This window comes from Pinus tabuliformis, chromosome 7 (assembly GCF_031772625.1).
Source record: "Pinus tabuliformis cultivar Carrire ecotype Pingquan chromosome 7, CPIR1, whole genome shotgun sequence".
Taxonomy (NCBI): Eukaryota; Viridiplantae; Streptophyta; class Pinopsida; order Pinales; family Pinaceae; genus Pinus; species Pinus tabuliformis.
In genome coordinates, this window is record NC_142293.1 from 815,588,485 (window position 1) to 815,610,745 (window position 22,261).

The 22,261-nt window shown below is 40.3% G+C and overlaps 1 protein-coding gene across 1 annotated transcript; it reads left to right on the forward strand.

Annotated features, from left to right (window-relative positions):
* Positions 1-445: 445 nt before the first annotated feature.
* LOC149250092 (uncharacterized) lies at positions 446-4,252 on the forward strand. The gene is made up of 3 exons (XM_089453550.1): positions 446-2,066; positions 2,184-2,606; positions 4,128-4,252. Exons 1-3 carry the CDS (start codon positions 548-550, stop codon positions 4,250-4,252), a joined length of 2,067 nt encoding a protein of 688 aa, XP_089309676.1. The 5' UTR covers positions 446-547.
* Positions 4,253-22,261: the final 18,009 nt, after the last annotated feature.

A 22,261-nucleotide genomic window follows, 5' to 3' on the forward strand; every position in this document is an offset into this window, starting at 1 on the left:
GAGTCTTGGAGGAGCATTGTAGCTGGAGTGAGGAGCTTCTTGGGCAGCCATTTGGAGCAGCATTGAGGAGCTGATTTTTGGAGCAAGTTTGAGGAGGCAGTTTGTGCCTGGAGGTATTTTTTTCCACCTCTATAAATCTGTTTTTACTTATTAAATTTTAGGTGCATATCAAGATAGCTTAGAGAGTGTTTTTAGTCAAATAAATGAACATTGAATCAATTTTTATTTTTATTTTTCATTTTCAGATTGTTTTCCTAGTCAAAAAATGGCACCTAGAGCAAAAGATGCTGCTTGGGCATATGTTGAAATGGTTGATGATGAGATGTGTTGCACGTTTTGCCATAGGAAAATTAAGTCAGGTCCTGGGGGGATTCATAGGCTGAAACAACACTTGGCAGGGATTAAAGGCAATATTACTGCATGTAAATCCCCCTAAATTGGGGAGATTAGAAAGACTTTGTTGGAAAGCTTTGAAAAATTTCAAGAAGAAAAGACTAGGCAAAAAGAGATACAGGCTGAAATTGGGAGGAAGAGGGAGATACAAAGAATGATGGCTGCCAACCCCCACTATGAGTTTGAGGGTTCTTCCTCTATCCCTCAAACTGATGCATCAAACCCTTTCCGTTATGTTCCTCCCTCTTTTGCTTCTGTTCAAGATAAGGGAAAGGGTAGAATGAAGGGTGATGGGACTATCAAAAGTTTTTTCACTCACTCAGGCTCCTCTCCATCAGATGCACATGGTCCTGAAGTTAGTAAAGGTCTTTCTCAGCCCACTTTAGATGACCATTGGAAGAAAGAATTGAGGGAGACTACTTGTGACTACATAGCTAGATGGTGGTATGATGCTGATATCCCCTTTAATGCTGCTCGTTCACCATATTATGAGCCTATGTTTGAGGCCATACATGCTGCTGGAAAAGGCTTCAAAGGCCCTACTATGCAAGAGCTAAGGGGGTTTCGTTTGCAGAAAGAAATTACATCAATTAATGAGTATTTGCAAGATTTCAAGGAATCATGGGCAAGAACAGGGTGTACCATCATGTCAGATGGATGGACTGATCAAAGAAACCGTACCATCATAAACTTTCTTGTCTTCTGCCCACAGGGAACCATGTTTTTAAAATCAGTTGATGCATCTGATAAGGTAAAAGATGGCCACTTGTTGTTTCATCTATTGGATGAGGTTATTCAGGGTGTGGGGGTGGCTAATGTTGTTCAAATCATCACAGACAATGCCTCTAACTATGTTCTTGCTGGTAGACTGTTAGAGGAAAAACACAAGACCATCTTTTGGACCCCATGCGCTGCACATTGCATAGACCTCATGCTTGAGGATATTGGGAAATTAGATTGGGTCAGAAACACTGTAGATAATGCCAAAAGCATAACAAAATTTATCTACAATCATACACTGGTTTTGAGTCTCATGAGGAAACACACTGGAGGCAAGGATATTATTAGGCCTGCCATCACTAGATTTGCTACACATTTTTTGACATTGCAATCTATGCTTTCCCAACATAGAAACTTGCAAAAGATGTTTTCCAGTGATGATTGGAATAATAGCAGTTGGTCTAACAAACCAGAAGGCAAAGAATTGAGAAGGAAAGTCCATGATGAAACTTTTTGGAGAAAGGCAACAGAGATTGTGAAGGTTGCTGAGCCACTAGTTAAGGTGTTGCGGTTGGTGGATGGGGAAAGGTTGGCTATGGGCTTCATTTATGAGGCTATGGATCAAGCAAAGGAGCAAATAAAGGCAGCATACAAGGATAGAGTGGCAAAGTATGGGCCCATTTGGGCAATCATTGATGAAAGATGGAACAATCAACTCCATCGCCCTATACATGCAGCTGGGTATTTTTTGAACCCACGGTATCATTATAAAGCTAAGGAGTCAGGAGCTTTGAGGGGGGAGGTCAGAGATGGACTGGTTGATTGCATTGAGCGCATGGTCCCATCGGAGTCTGATCAGCTACTGATACATCAGCAGGTCACATCCTTCAGCAATGCAACAGGTACCTTTGGGAAGAACCTAGCAAAGATTGCAAGAGAAGCAGATGAGCCAGGTAAACAAAAATTTCAATTTTCAATTTCTCAATTTCAAGTTAGATATAATTTGTAATTTTGTTGAGCTTTAGCCTTCATCTAACTCTTAATTCATTACACTCCTATGTTTTTTGCAGCACAATGGTGGGAGGCCTTTGGTGGCCAGTGCCCTGAATTGCAAAGGTTTGCAATTCGTATTTTGAGTCAAACTTGCAGTGCATCTGGGTGTGAGCGCAATTGGTCTGTCTTTGAGAGGATTCACACAAAGAAGAGAAACCGTTTGGAGCAAAAACGGTTGAATGATCTAGTTTTTGTCCAATACAACCTTCGGCTCAGACGGAACCAATTGCTGAACAAAAGACCTGATTCAGATCCCATTGTGTTGGAAGACATTGATCCAACATCAGATTGGGTAGTGGAGAGTCGTCTACCAGAGTTTGATCCTGATGAGGATCTTGATGAAATTGATGTTGGAGATCCACTGCAGCGTGTTCAGTTGAATGCAGATCCCAATCCACCAGCCTCAGTCTCACTGCCAGCTAGTAGGACTCCAGTTGTAGGTGCTTCGCCTTCCTCTGCTCAGCCACGACAGAAGCGCAGCCGCATTTGTACTCTATCTCAGCTTGCATCTGTTGCACAGCCTAGTGGTACTGGTACTGGCACCACTTCTACAGTTGCAGTTGGAGACAATGATGATGAGGAGGAGCCATGGGGCCCCTTGTCTGGCTCTGATGATGATGATCCAGAGATTGGTCGAGATGATCTTGGCTCCTCTGGCAGTAGCCAGTAGCTACTAGCCTCCTTGGTTATTTGTATTTTGTTTTGACTCTTGAGTATTTGATCATGTATGACAGACTACAGTTGACTATGTATTTACTATTGCCATTGGGTACACCGTACCATTTTGATATAATGGATTGGTTCATGAGCCTACTTTGATCATATGTTGTCTTCCATGTATATTATAATGTTGTGTGTTTGGAAACTTGAATGAAAATCTTTAAAATTATGTTTAAAATATTTAAAATTATGTTTTTTTATAAAAAAAATAAATATTTAATGTATTTTTTACAACGACCGAGTCATTGAAATCGAGCCGGCCGAGTCATTGCCGTTTCCGAGTCCGAGTCCGAGTCGATCCTCGGCCGAGTCCGAATCCGAGTCCGTTTTGTAAAACATTGAGATTGTCGAGGGCGATAATGATTTCCAGTGGGGGAGGATGTAACACCCTGCGGTTGCATACCCGAGCGCACACACTCGTCCCATCGCAAAAATGACTAAGGCACGAAATGTGCGAGCGTTCCAACAGCAAGGCGCAGTTATATTAATACACGCGGGCAAGGAGAGCGCTCACACATCTATAGGGCGAGTTGGGCAGCTCACCACACATGAAGCTAACCAAGAGATGGATTAAACGTTGGGCGAAGCCGACGATGAAAACGTTTGAAGACATGATGGTTGGGCAGAAGTGTTAACATTTGGAGGGTCGGCCGAAAGGGGAGATCACCAAGCGTGGAGCGTATATACACAAGGAGACATGTGCTCATTTCATGATCACACTTCGCACTCTCTCATCGCATATGAGGAAGAGTGGTAGCGCAGTTCAAGCCGCAGCGCGTTATGGTGGATGCGCCCGCCAAGTCGGGCAAGGGAACATCGTGCAGCGCGGTTGAGTGCGGGTGGAGGGCGTAGTAAGGCGCCCGCCCGCCGGTTGTTTACACAGTCTTCGGTTGTAGCGGGCGCGGGTGTGCACGGGTGCGCCCGCCCGTCGGCAAAGGGATTGTGTGTAGTGTGGGTCATGCACGGGTGCGCCCACCCGGTTGACAATACTTGGTGTATATTGTATTGTGTTTTCGGTTGGAGGTTGCGGTGAGCCCGCCGTGCGCTCTTGCACGGGCGGTGCCCAACCTTGTATATAAATGTCGGTGGAGCATTCGCTCCCGGTCATTGTAATATTTCTTCATATATAATAAAAGAAGATTTCCTCTTGCATATTGTTGGGTTATTATTGTTGTTCATGTATTATTAATGGATTCCACACATTAATAATGTTAATTCATGGTTATTATGAATTGTTGAAGGCATAGTTCGTAAAGTTAATCTGACTATGGAAAGAGTTGGTAACTTAGCTGGTGCTGCACCCGGCCAATTTAAGGAAAAAAGAATTGGGGGCGTGGCATCTTGTATCGTGATGCTAGATGCTTAAAACTTCGAAAAAGAAAGATGTAGAAAATTGCACAAATATAAATACGTCTCATATTTAGCTCGCTTCTCTTAAAATGATACAATTAACATGAATAAACTATTAAAATGAAAAACACTGGCATATGTATTTAATGCGAACAAAACTTGAGAAATTCTGCTTTTAAGTAATTTTGTAATAAATCTCTAGTGAATTTTGCATGCCGCCAAACATAAACGTTGTACCAGCTTCATCCATGAAATTGTGTCATCTGTGTTCGAATCATCAACCAGCTGATATGTGTTAATGAGACTATTCTGACCAACTTTCGAGTCATTGTTTTCTTTTGCCAAAAGAGCCATGGCATGGCACAGTCAAAGAGCTCAATTTCAAGCCTTGAGAATCGTCAACAGAGAGCCCATACATATTTTCGTTGAACATTCCAAAACAGGACATGTAACATCCTTTCAAAATATAGGAAAAACCTATTGCTAAAACAAAGCCCTTCTTAATTTTCTTGTACAAGGGTCAATCCGACGAAATCCCCCTCAAATAACCAATAGACGGTCTAAATTACATAAAATTCATCTCCACAATGACTTATTTGCGACCCCGCGCCAAGTTCAGAGTCTAAGGAATTAACTTCACAGGGAAATACCCTAATCAAGATGGGGAGTTGATATTATATGCAGGAGGTTTATCAATAATTTGGGAAGAATAGGTGGTTTTACAACCGTAGCAAGTTCCAATGGTTTCACAGTATACTTCTAGAACTAGATATTCACAGTATAAGTGGTTTCAAAATTTGAGACAGTCACTAGTGATTTCATAGCCACAACAAGCATTGTTTCACAGTCTGAAAGAAGCACTAGTGATGTCATAGCATATGCAGGAGGATTTTCATTAGTCTGGGAAGCGCTGGCGGTTGTAACGTAGCAAGCACCATATGCAAAAAGTTTATCATTAGTCTGGGAAGCACTGGTGGTTGCAACGTAGAAAGCACAAGTTGTTTCACAGTCAAATCCCGGAACTAATATTCACAGTTTGAGACAAGGATTAGTGATGTCATAGGCAGAACAAGCATTGTTTCACAGTAAAGGTCGTTTCAGAGTTTGAAAGCATTGAGAAACCATTGATTTCAGTTTCCAACTTTCCTACGCTTTCAGTACTATTGCAACCTTTCGTGGTTTTAAAGAGGTTGAAATTGGTTTCTGCTCCCAAGTATGTATAATCATCCAAAAATTCAACTGTCATCATCCATTTTTCACTTTCTTCATGAGCCCTCTCTCTCAGTGCACTGCTGTCACCGGATGTTTTGTATTCTAACACATATGTAGATGTCCCTGAGTAACCGATGATGATAAAACTTCCATGAGTCTGAACTTGGAAAGCAACAATACGACCATGATGTACACATTCACATTCAAGTTCTCCCGAACGGCCATCATCATGGGCTATCCATTTGTACAACTCAATTTTTTGGTGATTTCTACAACCAATTTTCCAATTCGAATTTGGTTGATTACTACAACCAGTTTTCCAATTCGAATTTCTACAATCAAGTGCATATGATGAAACATTTTCAAATTTCATTTATTTTTTATCATCGAAGGGACGCATAAAATTGAAATGGTTCGCTCTTTTTCTTTGATCATAATCATTATTGTTGACTCTTTTTCTCTTTTACGCACCAAAATGTTTGCTTTTGTTCTCAGTGCAAAGAGAAAATACTATAGCCCACTTCCCCAAGCGGTACAGAATGCCATCTTATATTGACCCAATAATAAGGTTGTCTTCATTTGGAAAATTGAGTTTGATATATCTTGCCTTGAACTAAATCCTTCTGGTGATAATCCCGATCGGAGTGAATTTGCAGTTGTTGGAGCGTGGAAAGACTATAGTATTAGGATTTACTCTCTTCCCAATTTAGACTCGTTTAAAACGTTCCACTTTGCAAAAAATGTTCCACCTCGGTCTGTTCTTCTTTGTAGATTTGAAAAGACTCCATACTTGCTATGTGGTCTTGGCAATGGGAATTTATATGAGCTTAAAATTGATATGAGAAATGGAGAGAGAGCTTTCTGTTATGAACAAGATCCATTTGGGTACAAAAGCAATTAGCCTTACCACGTTTTGCTTTAAGAACAAGAATAGTGTTTTTATATCATCGAAGTTGGCTGCAATGATTTACAGTGATAACTCTAGATTGACATATATGAATGTCCATTTCACAATTGTGAATCACATGTGTTCTTTCAATACAATTTCTATTCCAGATACCATTGTGGTTGTAAATGAAGACAACCTCATTATTGGGTCAATACCGCTTGGGGAACTGGGCTATCGTATTTGTTATCAGGAGAAGTCTCACACATTTGCTGTTTGCACTGAGAAAAAGAGCGAACAATTTGGTGCGTCTCAGAGAAAGAGAAAAAGAGCCAACAATAATGATTGTGATCAAAGAAAAAGAGCGAAACATTTCAATTTTTGATAAAAAAAATTGAAAATGTTTCATCATATTCACTTGATGGCATAGTTACCAAATTTGAATTCTGGTGGGTTAAGGCATGGGTCGGGTGGAACAACCTGAGCAGGCGAGAGCCTGTGCTTGGTGAGAATGGCGGAAGGTTCGGGCAAGTGACATGAGACAGATGACACGATAGAACAACGTGTGGGTAGGTCGTGGGTGTCTGCCTGGTGGGCAACATGCCGGGCAAGGCTGCATAGTGGAGTTCGAGAGGAGTGTTGACCAAGTGGGCGTGCGGGCACACCGCAAGTTGGACTGAACGACGAGTTGATCTGAAAAGTGTAGGGCGACCCGGTGGGTGCCTCTGCGCAGTGTGTTGGGCGATTCGCATGGTGAAGGGCAGTCAGTTCGGGTAGATTGCATGGTGGTGCAGGCCGATTGTGAAAATTGACTATTTATGTGAGCAAGAAGTTGGGGTTCCTCTCCGAGTGTTAATTTTGTATAAAATGAATATTGTCATTATTATTGTGGGTAGACTCATCTTCACAGAGTTGCCCCTCCCGTCATATTTCTGTTGTGCATATGTGTTAAAGTAATAATGATGATGAAGGACTTGTAAATGTATGTTTTCTATTGTGCTTATGAATGTTATACTTAGAAAGTGAAAAATAAACTAAGTATGAAATGTTAGGCGTAGTCGACAATTGAAAGTATTGGTGAAAAGAAATTAGGTGGTCGTGTCGCACCCCCCCTCGTGCGATTGAAAGACTACCACCAGGGTAGGAGCATGACAAGTGGTATGAGAGGCTTTTTATTCTGCGGGACCTAGTGATTCAGATTTACAGATGAAGTGATACCATTGTTCATTATGACAATTGGTATCCAGATTGATTCAGTGAAGCTTTGGGTTTTGGAGGCTGATGACTCTTGAAGGTAAAGTAGGTAACCAAGACTTGCCGAGTGGATGAAAATGGTTGAAAGGGCACTTCAAAAACTTGAAGACAAGATTGATTATTGGAAAGAAGAAACACAGAAACGCTATGAAGCTTTAGTACAAGAGTGAGAATCCTTGATACATACAGGGAGAAATATAGAAGATTTGCAAGAAGACTTGAATAATCTTCATGTGGAGACTGATGAACTCAAGGAGCTTGATGAGGAGATCTGATATGGTGATCTTAGACTCCAAGAACTCATGAATGAAAGAGTTCGGTTGAGAGAGAAAAGCACCATGGTGCAAGCTAAAGTCAAGGAGCTTGAGGACGAAATAAGGACTTTCTTGGTAGAAAGTCCATTGTGATAGAGCAAGATGAGCTCGATTACATTGACAGGCTTGGGGACTATCACCAAAACATACAACGAGATGTTCAGAGGCTTAGTTAACTTCTAATGGAAGAAGTGAATGTGTGCTTGATTGGTACACTTAAGCAGGATGCAATGAAAGATAAGTTTGAAGGAACTCAAGCAAAACTAGGATTGGATTGCTTAGATGAGCCAAGTAAGAAGTGGAAATACCTTAAGAAGGAAGTTAGGGCAATAAACTCTTCTGAGGCCGAGTTGTTGAAGAAGGTTACCGAAGTAAGGTGCAAGATCAAGCTGAAAGAGGATGGAGATGCCTTGAAGCTGATTTTTGTGCAGGTAACCCTATGTGGCAAGAGATTTGTAGCTTTGGTGAGTATGGGAGCTACTCATAGTTTCCTTAGTAAGAAAGCAACAAAGTCTTTTGGGAAGAAAGCTCAAGTGGGGAGAGAGTGGAGTGCTTTCAAAGCATTAAACTCTACCATGAAAGTTGTGACTGGTGTGATGGAGAACACTCAAGTGAGATTGGGCTCTTGGTTTGGAAAGTTGGACATGAGAATCATGGACTTGGATGATCATTCTATGGTGCTAGGGCAAGACTTCTTGAAGGTTGCACAAGCCATACCAATGGTGGACCGAGACATTCTTTTGATTACTGTTGAAGGGAGACCTTTGTTGGTTTCGATGAATAGGAGGAGTTTCTTGGAATATAGACCACAGATGGCTTCTATGACTTTTTATCCAAAAGACCCAAATGTGAAGCATGACAATGTGGAGAAAATAGGACTTGGATGTATGACTCGAACAACGAAGGAATGGAAGTTAGTAAACTTCATTGCAAGAGCTAGAAGGAAAGATGAGGGTGAAAATCACTTTCACACATCTTGAGACACTTGACAGGAGCATCTTCTACCAAAGATCTTCACATTGGAGTTGTAGATAATGGAAGTTCAAATACTTATTCAATGGCAATGGTTGGGGAAGAATACACAGCCAGAGATCTGGCTGGCATAGTGGAGTTTTACAGATATGCCATGGGCATATATGACTTTCAGCTGATGAAAGACAAACTTCAGAAGCTTGGTTGTACACATGAGGAGGTTGAGGTTGTGCACAAGTATTTGAAATCACAACATCAATCTGATACATGGGTGGATGAGATTCAGGGAGGGAACTTCCTAGCCCTCCTTTCTCAATAGATAACCTTGGAGGTGGGTTGGTGCAGTGACCTTAGAAGGGTTGCACCACCTTAACAAGGGGACTTAGGGATAAAGCTTCTTTATTTGTACAGGTTGATGATAATTAGATGAATGCGACTGCATTGTAGCACATTAGCATTAGCATCATGAGCAGAATGTTGCAGATGAGATGGGAATACCATGGAAATGAGCATGGTTTTTTTGGATGGATTCTTGATCGAGTTGAGATTGTGATAGGATGCCGAGAAACAACCAACGGTGACATGAAGAAGGTACATTCTCATGAGTTGATCATTACGGTTGGATTAGCTACCTAATTAGTTCGATGACATCGGGGCGTGCAGTGCACCGAGTTTGTGTTAGATGAACATCTTGGTTTTGACTAAGATGTTGTGTTGGATGGAGTATTATGCAGAAAATTTACATCATGGATCACACATGATGAGGACAGTTGTATTATATATGTTGCAGGGATGTTTGTAATGTATGAATTGACAAGAAGTCATGGATTGAGATTGTTGGAAATAATACTGAGAGGGGGGGTGAATCAGTATTATCAAATTCTTTTCAATATACCATCTTTAAATTATTCTTCAAATATTGATGATTAACTTGTATGTCAATACCATATAATAATGAGCAAGAACAATGAAAAACAGATAGTCACACCATAGAACACCAGATATAAGGTGGAAACCCAATGTGGGTGAAAACCACCTGCTGCAATATGTCTCTATCTTCTTTCAATTAGAAACTTCTTTTACAATGATTTTGTACTGGTGCAGTCCTTTACCAGTACGTAGGCTGCAACCTGCAGAGAGCTACAACTCTCTCTTGTTTTCGAGTCTCTCCTGGAAGGGAGCTACGAACCCCTTTTCTCTTCTACTTCTTTAAGGACCACGTTTCATTAATTTTCAGACTGGATCCAAGAAGATCAAATAATCATCAAGTACATGCAAATCACCAAATCTCCTTATACAATCAACCAATAAATCACCCAACTTCTCAGAATGTTGTGAATAGAAAAGTAATACCAGAAATCTAAACCCAGAACTCTACAGCAATAGATAAAAGATAGCCAACAAATGTTTCAAGATAGGTCCGCAACTTCACCAATAGATGCCTGCGAATATCCGCAGCTCTTCTGTTTCTAAACTGCGCAGATCTTCACTGGTCGCTCTTCTGCTCTGCGTATCTCCACACCACTCGTTCTGCTGCCTTGCGTACCTCTGCTCAGATCCGCACCTACACTGTCTGCCAGACAGCGTACCTCCGCAACTAGTTCTTCTGTTTTCCTGCGTATCTCCACGTTGTGCAGAAGCAACTAGTTCTTTTGTTTTCCTGTGTATCTCCACGTTGTGCCTTCTTCTGCACCACGTACCTCGCACTGAGCCTTCTGCTGCGCTGCGTACCCTCGCACTACGCCTTCTCCTACGCTATGTACCCCTGCACGCATGCCGTGGATTGCCTGCGAACCTCTAATTAGGGCCAAGTTGACAGTCATCCAATGTGCGATAAACAGTCAGATCCACAGATCTGATCATGCGCCCGAGAGATCACTACTTATCAATAGATTCGTCTTAAGTTTTCTCCTTGATTTAGATCTAGCTTTTAGAACCAATCACCCAAAATTTCAGATCTTAAGATATTCAAATTTCACAAGTGTCTATCCAAGTGATCTCCTTTCCTTTTTATAGGAAAGCCCTTATTCAAACCATGGGACAAAACCATCGAAAACCAATACAAGGGATCCAAAACGGGGTTCAATAATTTAGATCCTATACCACAGGCGAAAACCATAGGATCATGAACGACGGGCTAAATACCAAGGGCCAAACATAAGAAACCCCACCTGAGCGCGCTTCTCTGCATTAGAGTGAGTGAATTGGGGGACTGCACCTTCTGAACGGAGAACCTGTGGGTATGACCACACTTCCTGGATGACGAACCTGCGGGTCTGCACCTTTTGAACGTTGCACCTACGAACCTCTTATTTTTCATCATTTTGAGAGCCTGAACAGAGTTTTGCCACTTCAGTGAGTTGCCATCAAGTACAACACCTGTACCATAGGGCCAAACCAAAATAATAATGCCAACAATCTCCCCCTTTGGACTTGATGGCAACCTCAAGATCCTCAACATCATTCTCCCCCTTTGACATCAAGGGCAAAGGGTTATGCTCCCCCTGAGAACATGCTCCCCTTGACTATAAACCAAATCTGCAAAAGGAAAGAAATTTCTTCAAGAAGAACCATAAACCACCAAACACCATAAGTGACCATGAAAGCGATAGAGACATATTGCAGCAATATTCAGATCAAAATCCATGATCTCCTTCTATACTTTCTCCAAGATCTTCTACCATAATGCCAACAATGCATTATATGCTCCCCTTGAACCTGTGCCATTCGATCATCGACCAATCCGCAACCCAGCAAATGTACGCGTATACCCCATATGAAACTTGCGTATAACCAACAATGAGATTCAACAACAAGATGATGCATCAACAACCCCCAGCTTTTGCCTGAGGTCTTCAAAGGTCTCCCTGGACAATGGTTTGGTGAGTATATCAGCAACTTGTTCCTTAGAAGGAACATACTCCAACTTGACCTTTTGTTCAAGCACTTGTTCCCTGAGAAAGTGATACTTGATCGGTATGTGCTTGGTCTGTGAATGCATGACTGGGTTCTTTGAAATGCTGATTAGACTTGTATTATCACATAAGATGGAGATAGGTGGTGTACAAGTGATTTGAAAATCCTGCAAGGTCTGCATCATACAAAGGAGTTGAGTGCAGCAAGATGCAGCAGCCACATATTCCGCTTCAGCTGTAGAAAGCAATTGAACTCTGTTTCTTGCTGAACAAAGATACTAATATGGAACCCATAAAGAATGCACCACCACTTGTGCTCTTCCTATCATCCATGCTTTCGGCCCAATCTTCATCTGTATAAGCATGAAGTGTGAGATTTGTATCTCTAGGATACCATAAGCCATAGTTTTGAGTTCCTTGAAGGTACTTGAAAATTCTCTTCACTACCTGAAGATGAGTTTCCTTTGGATTTTCCTAAGATCTTCCAACTATTCCCACTGCATGCATGATCTCTGGTCGGGTACCTGTCAAATAAAGTAGACTTCCAATCATAGATCTGTAGGTTGGTTGATGCACTGCTGCTGATTCATCATTTGCACTGAGGCTCCATCTTGTGACCATGGGGGTACATACTGGTTTTGCATCTTCCATGCCATATTTCTTCAAAATCTGCTTGAGATACTTGGTTTGAGACAAGAAGATCCCGCCTTCATTTTGTTGGATTTGCAATCCAAGAAAATATGTCAGTTCTCCAAGCAAAGACATTTCGAATTCTTTCTACGTCACCAAGGAAAAGCTTTGACTCATAGCTTCTTCATTGCTGCCAAAGATAATATCATCTACATACACAACAAGTATTAGCAATTTGTCATTTTCAATTTTTATATAAAGATTGCTATCCAAGGATAATTGTAGGGGCGAATGTTCGCCCTTTGGCGAAATTAAGGGGTTTTAAATTTTTAGTGGGCGAATATTTTGTATCATAGTACATTTTTACAAATCACCTCAAATAGCCCACCTTATTTTAAGGGAGAATGTAAAAAAGGTAAATTTAGCCCTTGAAATTAGGACTTACAACCTTCCATTCGCCCATTTTCAAGAATAGGTTTTATTTAAGTGAATCCATTCGCCGATTTTCAAGAATAGGTTTTATTTAAGTGAATCCTATGGGCCAAATACCATATTTATAAAAGAGGTATGGTAAATTAATAAAAATATAAATAAATGAGAGGTATGGTAAATAGATAAAACATTTTTTATATTTACTCCATAAGTCACCTTATATACATGTAAGGGTGTAAACAAATAAAAATATAAGTAAAGTGGAGGTATGGTAAATAAATAAAACGTCTTTTTATACTTACTCAAAAGGTATGGTAAATAAATAAAAATATAAATAAACTAGATGTATCGTAAATAAATAAAACCTCTTTTTATATTTAGTCCATAACCCTCGTTCTATTTATGAAGGCTCAAGAAAGAGATTTTATTTAAGTGAATCCTATAGGTCAAATACCATATTTGTAAAAGAGGTATGGTAAATTAATAAAAATATAAATAAACGAGAGGTATGGTAAACAAATAAAACATTTTTTTATATTTACTCCATAAGTCACCTTATATTTACGAACACTCAAAAATGGGTTATATTTAGGTGAAACCTATGGCCAAAATACTATGGGACAAATACCATGGACTAGATTGTTATTAATACCATGCAAAAAACCATTATTAACCCTAATATTAGAATTAATAAAAATAAAAATGGCACATGGTATTGACCCATGGTATTCACCAAAATGGCACATGGTATTGACCCATGGTATTCACCTGGAATGTATCCTATTTAAATGGGGGAATTAAACCAGCATGTAGCCTATGGTAAGATTCACTAGGACTTTACAAAGTTTTATTATTTAGTGAAAGACTCGCCAAGATCTTACAAAATTTTACAATTGAGTAAAATATTCGCCATGCCTGGTGAGAGATTCGCCAAAAAATTATATATACATATTATATTATTGATAAAATCGCCTTCCATTTTTCCTATATACCATGGAGATTCGCCCATTTATTATATTTATAAATTTAGGGGGGGTTCTTAAAATTTTCCCTGTTGCTATCTGCTAATCCCTTTGAAAAACCTTATTGATGAAGATATTTGTCCAAACGGTAGTACCAAGCCCTTGGAGCCTGCTTAAGACCATAGAGAGCCTTTTTTAGTCTGCATAAAAGATTTGGATCATTCCCAAGGATGAAACCATCTGGTTGCTCAATGTACACTTCTTCTTCTAAGTCTCCATTCAGAAAGGCTGATTTCACGTCCATTTGAAATACTTTGAACTTTTGGAAGCTTGAGAGAGCAAGGAACATTTGGATGGCCTCAAGTCTAGCAACGGGAGAAAAATTTTCTTCAAAGTCTATTCCTTCTTTTTTAGCATACCCTTTACAAATAAGTTTATCCTTGTTTCTAATTACTTACCCATTTTCATTTAACTTATTTTTGAAGATCCATTTTGTCCCTATGACATTCTTATCTTTTGGTCTAGGAACCAACTCCCAAGTGTTGTTCTTTTCGATCTACTCAAGTTCTTCATCCATTGCCTTGAACCAGCATTCATCTTTGCATGCCTCTTTTACATTTTGTGGCTCAGTGGAGGAGAGCAATGCCAAATAGCTTGAGGCTTTTGCAATTGTTCTTCTTGTTTGTACACCTGCCTCTTTCTGCCCCAAGATCTGAGATTCTGGATGATTCTTCTGAACATACCTGGATGGAGTCTTCTCTTCTATCCTTATATGTTCCTCTGGTGCCTCTTGAGGTTCTTCTTCATCATCAGTCTGTTTTTGAGGGTAGTCTTCATCTTCTTCGATATTTTCATGATTTACTTGCCTAGGAATGTATCCTTTTTCATCAACCACTACATCAATGCTGTCAACAATTCTTCCAAGCCTTTTATTGTAACACTTATATGCTTTGTTGTGGGGAGAATAACCAAGAAGAATGCCTTCATCTACTCTAGGTTCAAGTTTTCCAAGTTGTTCATCATTATTCTTAATATAGCATTTTCTCCCAAAAATTTTGAAATGCTTTACCGAAGGAGTCTCCCCATACCAGAGCTCATGAGGAGTTTGAGTGCTGTTCACTCGGACATTTGTTTTGTTGAGAATAACAACCACAACAAATGCAGCTTCACCCTAGAAGGTTGTGGGAGTTCCAGATTCATCAAGCATAGCACGAGCCATTTGTTGAACCGTTCTGTTCATCCTTTCCACCACTCCATTTTGTTGAGGTGTCCTAGCTGTAGAGAATTCCCTTCTTATTCCATGTTCTTCACAGAAATTGAAAAATTCATTTGAGGTAAAATCCCCACCTCTATCAGACCCGAGGCACTTAATTTTGTGATCTGATTCGTTTTTAGCCATGGCTTTGAAAGATTTGAATTTTTCGAATGCTTCGTCCTTATGTTTCATAAGTCCCAACCAAATCATCCTGGAGAAGTCGTCAATGAATAATATAAAGTATTTTTCTCCTCAAGGTCACCTTGTCCTAAATGGACCACATACATCTGTATGGACTAGTTCAAGAGGCCTGCTGGCTGATCCTTCCTTCTCAGGGAAGTTAGTTCTGGTTTGCTTACCAAACTGACATGATTTGCATATGGTGTTGTCTAGAATTTTGATATTTGGAAGACCACGAACTGCCTGGTATTTGCATGATTTCCTTATTTGTGAAAAGCTTATATGCCCTAACCTCCAGTGCCATAACCAGTGTTCATCATCCTTGCTCAAATAGCATTGTTGTTGTCCTTTTTCAAATATGTATAAATTATTTGGAGTTCTTCTACCTTTGATCACTATTTTTCCTGTATCAAGATCACGAACACTACATCCATTTGATCGAAATATTACCTTGGTTCCTTGATCGCACATCTGACTGACACTCAATAGGTTATGCTTCAAGCCATCAACATACAAAACATTTCCAGCTTTGACCTTTTCTTTCAACTGTGAAGTGCCTTTTCCTTTTATGGCTGCAGGGGTATTATTTCCAAAAGAAACTTTCTTTCCCTTTTCTAAAGCAGTATATGATTCAAGTTTTTCTTTATCACCTGTCATATGCTTCGAACATCCACTGTTGATTTACCATAGATTTTCCTGTCCTTCTGCATAAAAATCTATCCCACATCTTTCTGGTTGTGGTTCCTTTATTCTCCATGTTCTAGTGCTTGAGGCTTGTTCCTTTGTCTATCGAAACCTGCTCCTGCATTCAGAATCTTCATGACCGAAGTTATTACAAATAGAACATTCAATTTCATTTTCAAGTGCCGAAAAGTTGTTATAGTTCCTTTTCGTAATCCCAGTCATACTTCTTTTTTTTTGAGCTTCTCTGGTCATGACCGTCTTATAGGCAACACATTGAGCTGCTTTGTGACCAAAGTTATGGCAAGAGAAACATTGGCCATTGAAGAAACTTCTGCGATTATCAAATCTACCAGCCAAATGATTGTAATTTCTATTGTCATCCATTTTTGAAGCAAATGGAGAAGTTTTTACCTGTGGCTGGTTGTGGCTTTTGTTCACCCTTAAGATGGATTGGCCCTGGTTTACCTGGTAGTCTTTGTTTTTTCTTGATGTAATTTGTCCCTGCTTTACCTGGTGATCTCCATTGGGCCTTTGCTCATTCCTCCTTGCTGCATCAAGATAACTCTTTGAGGTGGATGCTTGAGATGTTTCTCCAGTATAACCCAGACCTGTCTTGATTAGTGGAGAACGTTCTACATTGATAATCTCATCGAGAGTTTCAGATCCTTTAACAAATTTAAGATTAAGAGCCTTTGTTTTCTCAATTTCTCTGCTAAGGCCAACAATTTCACATTCTAGCTTCTCAAGAAATTTTTCTTTTTCATCAAGTTGAAATTGCAGGGTATCAATGATCACATTCTTTTCTTCTAAACATGTCTCGAGTCAAGAAATCTCTTCATAAAAGCTATCCACATCTATAGCATCCATGTAATCATCATCTTCAAAAGCCATTAAAAGTTTATAGTCATTACCTCGTTCATCTTCATCACTATTTGATAGTCCATCACTGTCTTCATGAGTGTAATATCTTTTCTTATTTGCATTCTGTTTCTTATTCCATCTAACAGGTTCCTTTCCCTTTTCAATCTTATCCTTATGAGGACATTTGGTAGCATAATGACCTACTCTTCCACAAGAAAAGCATTTGAAAGGTAACTTACCTCTAAATCTTCCAGTACCCCGTTGAAGATTTCTGACAAAATTTGATTCTTCTTCTTCTTCTGACACATGTCCTGACTCATAGTACTCTCCTTTGCCTGAAGCCTTGAAGGCAGCTTCTCTCCTGTCTGATGGAACTCCTTTCCTCATTTCATAAGCAGTTAGAATTCCGTGCAGCTGTGACATTTTAAGGTTTTGTAGATTCTCTTTTTCTTCTATTGCAGAAACTTTAGATTCAAACCTAGGGGACAAAGATCTTAGAACTTTTTCAACCACAACATCCTCTTTTATTTATTCACCCAAATTTTTCATATAATTAACAATCTCATCTACACGAAGAAAATAGTTAGCCACACTTTCATCATTATACATCCTGAGATTTTCATATTGAATCCTGAGGGTTTGAATTTTTGCTCGTTTTACCTGATCATCTCCTTCATAGCTCAGAACAATCTTGTCCCATATCTCTTTTGCGGATTTAATCTGCATTACCTTGACAAATTCTAATTGAGATAGGCATCCTAATAGAGTCTTGACCGCCTTTGCATTTGTTTCATATTTCTTCTTCTCAGCCGGATCTGTAGGAGTTGCTGATGGAAAAGTATACCCTGTATCTATGATATCCCAGACTTCTGTACCAAGAGATTGAAGATAGGCAGTAACTCTTACCTTCCAATAAACGAAGTTTGTCCCATCAAAAATCGGTGGTCTGATTGATGCTTCCCTCTCGTAGTTTCTCATGATGAAAGATCTTTCTTCAAGCGATCAAGCTTCTTCTGAAGAAACTACTCTGATACCATTTGTTGGAAATAATACTGAGAGGGGGGGGGGTGAATCAGTATTATCAAATTCTTTTCAATATACCATATTTAAATTATTCTTCAAATATTGATGATTAACTTGTATGTCAATACCATATAATAATGAGCAAGAACAATGAAAAACAGATAGTCACACCAAAGAACACCAGATATAAGGTGGAAACCCAATGTGGGTGAAAACCACCTGCTGCAATATGTCTCTATCTTCTTTCAATTAGAAACTTCTTTTACAATGATTTTGTACTGGTGCAGTCCTTTACCAGTACGCAGGCTGCAACCTGTAGAGAGCTACAACTCTCTCTTGTTTTCCAGTCTCTCCTGGAAGGGAGTTACAACCCCCTTTGCTCTTCTACTTTTTTAAGGACCACGTTTCATTAATTTTCAGACTGGATCCAAGAAGATCAAATAATCATCAAGTACATGTAAATCACCAAATCTCCTTATACAATCAACCAATAAATCACCCAACTTCTCAGAATGCTGTAAACAGAAAAGTAATACCAGAAATCTAAACCCAAAACTCTGCAGCAATAGATAAAAGATAGCCAACAAATGTTTCAAGATAGGTCCGCAACTTCACCAATAGAGGCCTGTGAATATCCGCAACTCTTCTGTGTCTAAACTGCAAATCCGCACTGGTCGCTCTTCTGCTCTGCGTATCTTCGCACCACTCGTTCTGCTGCCCTGCATACCTCTGCTCAGATCCACACCTGCACTGTCTGCCATACATTGTACCTCCGCAACTGGTTCTTCTATTTTCCTGCATATCTCCGCACTGTGCCTTCTTCTGCACCGCGTACCTCGCACTGCGCCTTCTACTGCGCTGTGTACCCCCGCACTGCGCCTTCTCCTGCGCTGCGTACCCCCGCACTCATGTTGTGGATCGCCTGGGAACCTCTGATTAGGGCCAAGTTGACAGTCCTCCAATGTGCAACAGATAGTCAAATCCACAGATCTGATCATGCGCCCGAGAGATCACTACTTATCAATAGATTCGCCTTAAGTTTTCTCCTTGATTTAGATCTAGCTTTTAGAACCAATCACCCAAAATTTCAGATCTTAAGATATTCAAATTTCACAAGTGTCTAGCCAAGTGATCTCCTTTCCTTTTTATAGGCAAGCCCTTATTCAAACCATGGGACAAAACCATCGAAAACCAATACAGGGGATCCAAAACGGGGTTCAATAATTTAGATCCTATACCACGGGCCAAAACCATAGGATCATGAACGACGGGCTAAATACCAAGGGCCAAACATAAGAAACCCCACGTGAGCGCGCTTCTCTGCATTGGAGTGAGTGAACTGGGGGACCGCACCTTCTGAACGGAGAACCTGCGGGTATGACCGCACTTCCTGGATGACGAACCTGCGGGTCTGCACCTTTTGAACGTTGCACCTGCGAACCTCTTATTTTTCATCATTTTGAGAGCCTGAACAGAGTTTTGCCACTTCAGTCAGTTGCCATCAAGTACAACACCTGTACCATAGAGCCAAACCAGAATCATAATGCCAACATAGATGACATCCTGGTTATGGAGACATAGACCAATGGTTTATGTGACATTTGAACAAAGGCAGACAGTGTGGGGATCTTTGGATGTTGGAGCTAGTGGCACTTTGCGACGATGGTTAATTGACAGTCTTGGCGATAGATGGTTGCTCAGGTAGAGAGTTGTTGATGACGACAACCCATTTAAAGTGGGGGAGTATGTCGAGCCCACGAGTCGTGATTTGTGATGTGCGACGAGTTGGGTGAGCACTCCCGATTATGTGCGATGAGCCAGGTGAGCGACGAGTCGACGGTGCGACAAGTCGACGATGCAATGAGTTGGTGAATGGGCGCGTTGGTTGCAACGTTGGGATGAGTTGGTGAAGTGCGAGGAGCCAACAAAGGTGTCGAAAAATTGAGATTCATAATTTCGACTAAGTACGGGGAACTTCATGAGAGGGCACGTTATACCATGCAAGCTGGGCATGTGGACTCGGCGGAACAACGGTGTGGGTGAGCCGACATGACATTGTGGGCAAGCTGACCGAATGGACAAGTTGGCTTAGGTAAGACGAACCTTGATAAATTCATTATGTGGAATATATATTAGTGAGCATTTGGATGGAGAATTCATCATCAAAAAATATTCAAGTCTAACATGCAAGGATAGGAAGTGAATCGAGTTAGCGGTTGGACGAATAAGGCAAGGGCGAAGTGTAGGTAGGTTCTTGGCCCGAAGCATGAGCCGAGGTGAAGTTTTGCAGGTGTGTTGGGCGAGTTGGGCCGCAGGTCGAGCGGGCAGATGGGCTGCAGGCAGGTGGGTGGGCGGACAAACTACAGGCGGGTGAGCAGCAGACTAACCGCAAGCGGGTGAGCAGGCGGGTGGATGAGCCGCAGGCAGCCGGGTGAGCGGATGAGCCGCAAGTGGCTAAGTTGGCAGGTGAGTAGCACGAGTTGGCGAACGAGTGTATAGTTGGGCGCCGCGCCGAGATGGGTAGGGTGACCTCGGTTGGGCGGAGTGCTCCTTTATTTTGATGCATGGTAGTAGATTTAAACCTCAGGAAAATGGAATAAATAGGCTTCATTGTATTTTGTTACTAGTTCTTATATAGTGATCCTAAATCTGGTGACCATGTGGGCTCTTGTATCTTGATGCCAAATGCTTAAAACTTTGAAAAAGAAAGATGTAGAAAGTTGCACAAATATAAATACATTTCATATTAAGCTCACTCTCTGAAAATGATACTATTAACATGAATAAACTATTAAAATAAAAAATATTGGCATATGTATTTAATCGGTGAACAAAACATGAGAAACTGTGCTTTTAAGTAATTTCGCAATAAATCTCTAGCGAATTTTGCATGCCGCCAAACATAAACCTTGTACCAGCTTCATTGCATGAAATTATATCATCTGTGTTCGAATCATGAACTGGCTGATATCTGTTAATGAGACTATTATAACCAACGTTCCATCATTACTTTCTTTTGCCAAAATAACCATGGCATGGCACTGTCAGAGTGCTCAATTTCAAGCCTCGAGAATCACCAACATAGAGCCCATACACATTTTCATTGAACATTATGAAACAGGACCAGTAACATCCTTTCAAAATATAGGAAAACATGTTCCTAAAACAAAGCCCTTCTCAATTTTATTGTACAAGGGTCAATCCAACGAAATCCCCCTCGAATAAAAAACACACGTTCTGAATTACATAAAAGCAGGTGGCCTGAATTACTTAAAATTAATCTCCACGATGACTTATTTATGACCTTGCACCAAGTTTAGAGTCTAAGGAATTAACTTGACAGGGAAATACCCCAATCAAGATGGGGAGTTGATATCATATGCAGAAGGTTTATCAGTAGTTTGGGCAGCATGAGTGGTTTTACAAGTGTAGCAAGTTCCAGTGGTTTCACAATTGACTTCTAAAACTAGATATTCACAATATAGGTGGTTTCAAAGTTTGAGACAACCATTAGTGATTTCATAGCCACAACAAGCATTGCTTCATAGTATAGTTGGTTTCGGAGTCTGAAACAAGCACTAGTGATGTAATAGCATATGCAGGAGGTTTACCATTAGTCGGACAAGCACTAGTGATTTCATAGCCACAACAAGCATTGCTTCACAGTATAGTTGGTTTCAGAGTCTGAAACAAGCACTAGTGATGTAATAGCATATGCAGGAGGTTTACCATTAGTCTGGCGAGCACTAGTGGTTATAACGTAGCAAGCACCATATGAAGGAGGTTTATCTTTAGTCTCAGAAGCACTGGTGGTTGTAATGTAGAAAGCACTAGTTGTTTCACAGTCGTCTCCTGGACCTAATATTCATATTTTGAGACAAGGATTAGTGAAGTCATAGCCACAACAAGCATTGTTTCACAGTATAGGGGGTTTCATAGTTTGAAAGCATTGAGAAAGCATTGGTTTCAATTTCCAACTTTCCTATGCTTTCAGTACTATTGCAATCTTTCATGGTTGTAAAGAGGTTGAAATTGGTTTCTTTTCCAAGTATATATCGTCATCCAAAAATTCGACTGCCATCATCCATTGTTCACTTTCGTCATGAGCTATATTTGTCAATGCAATTTTGTCACCAGATGTTTTGTCTTCTAACACATATATAGATGTCCCTGAGTCACCGATGATGATAAAACTCCCACGAGTCTGAACTCGGAAAGCAACAATATGACCATGATGTACACATGCACATTCAAGCTCTCTCAAACGGATATCATCATGGCTTATCCATTTGTACAACTCGATGTTTTGGTTTATTCCTGCAACCAATTTTCCATCTAATGAATTTGAATTTGGTAACTATACCATCAAGTGAATATGATGAAACATTTTCAAATCTTTTATCATCGAAGAGACGCACAAAATTGAAATGGTTTGATCTTTTTCT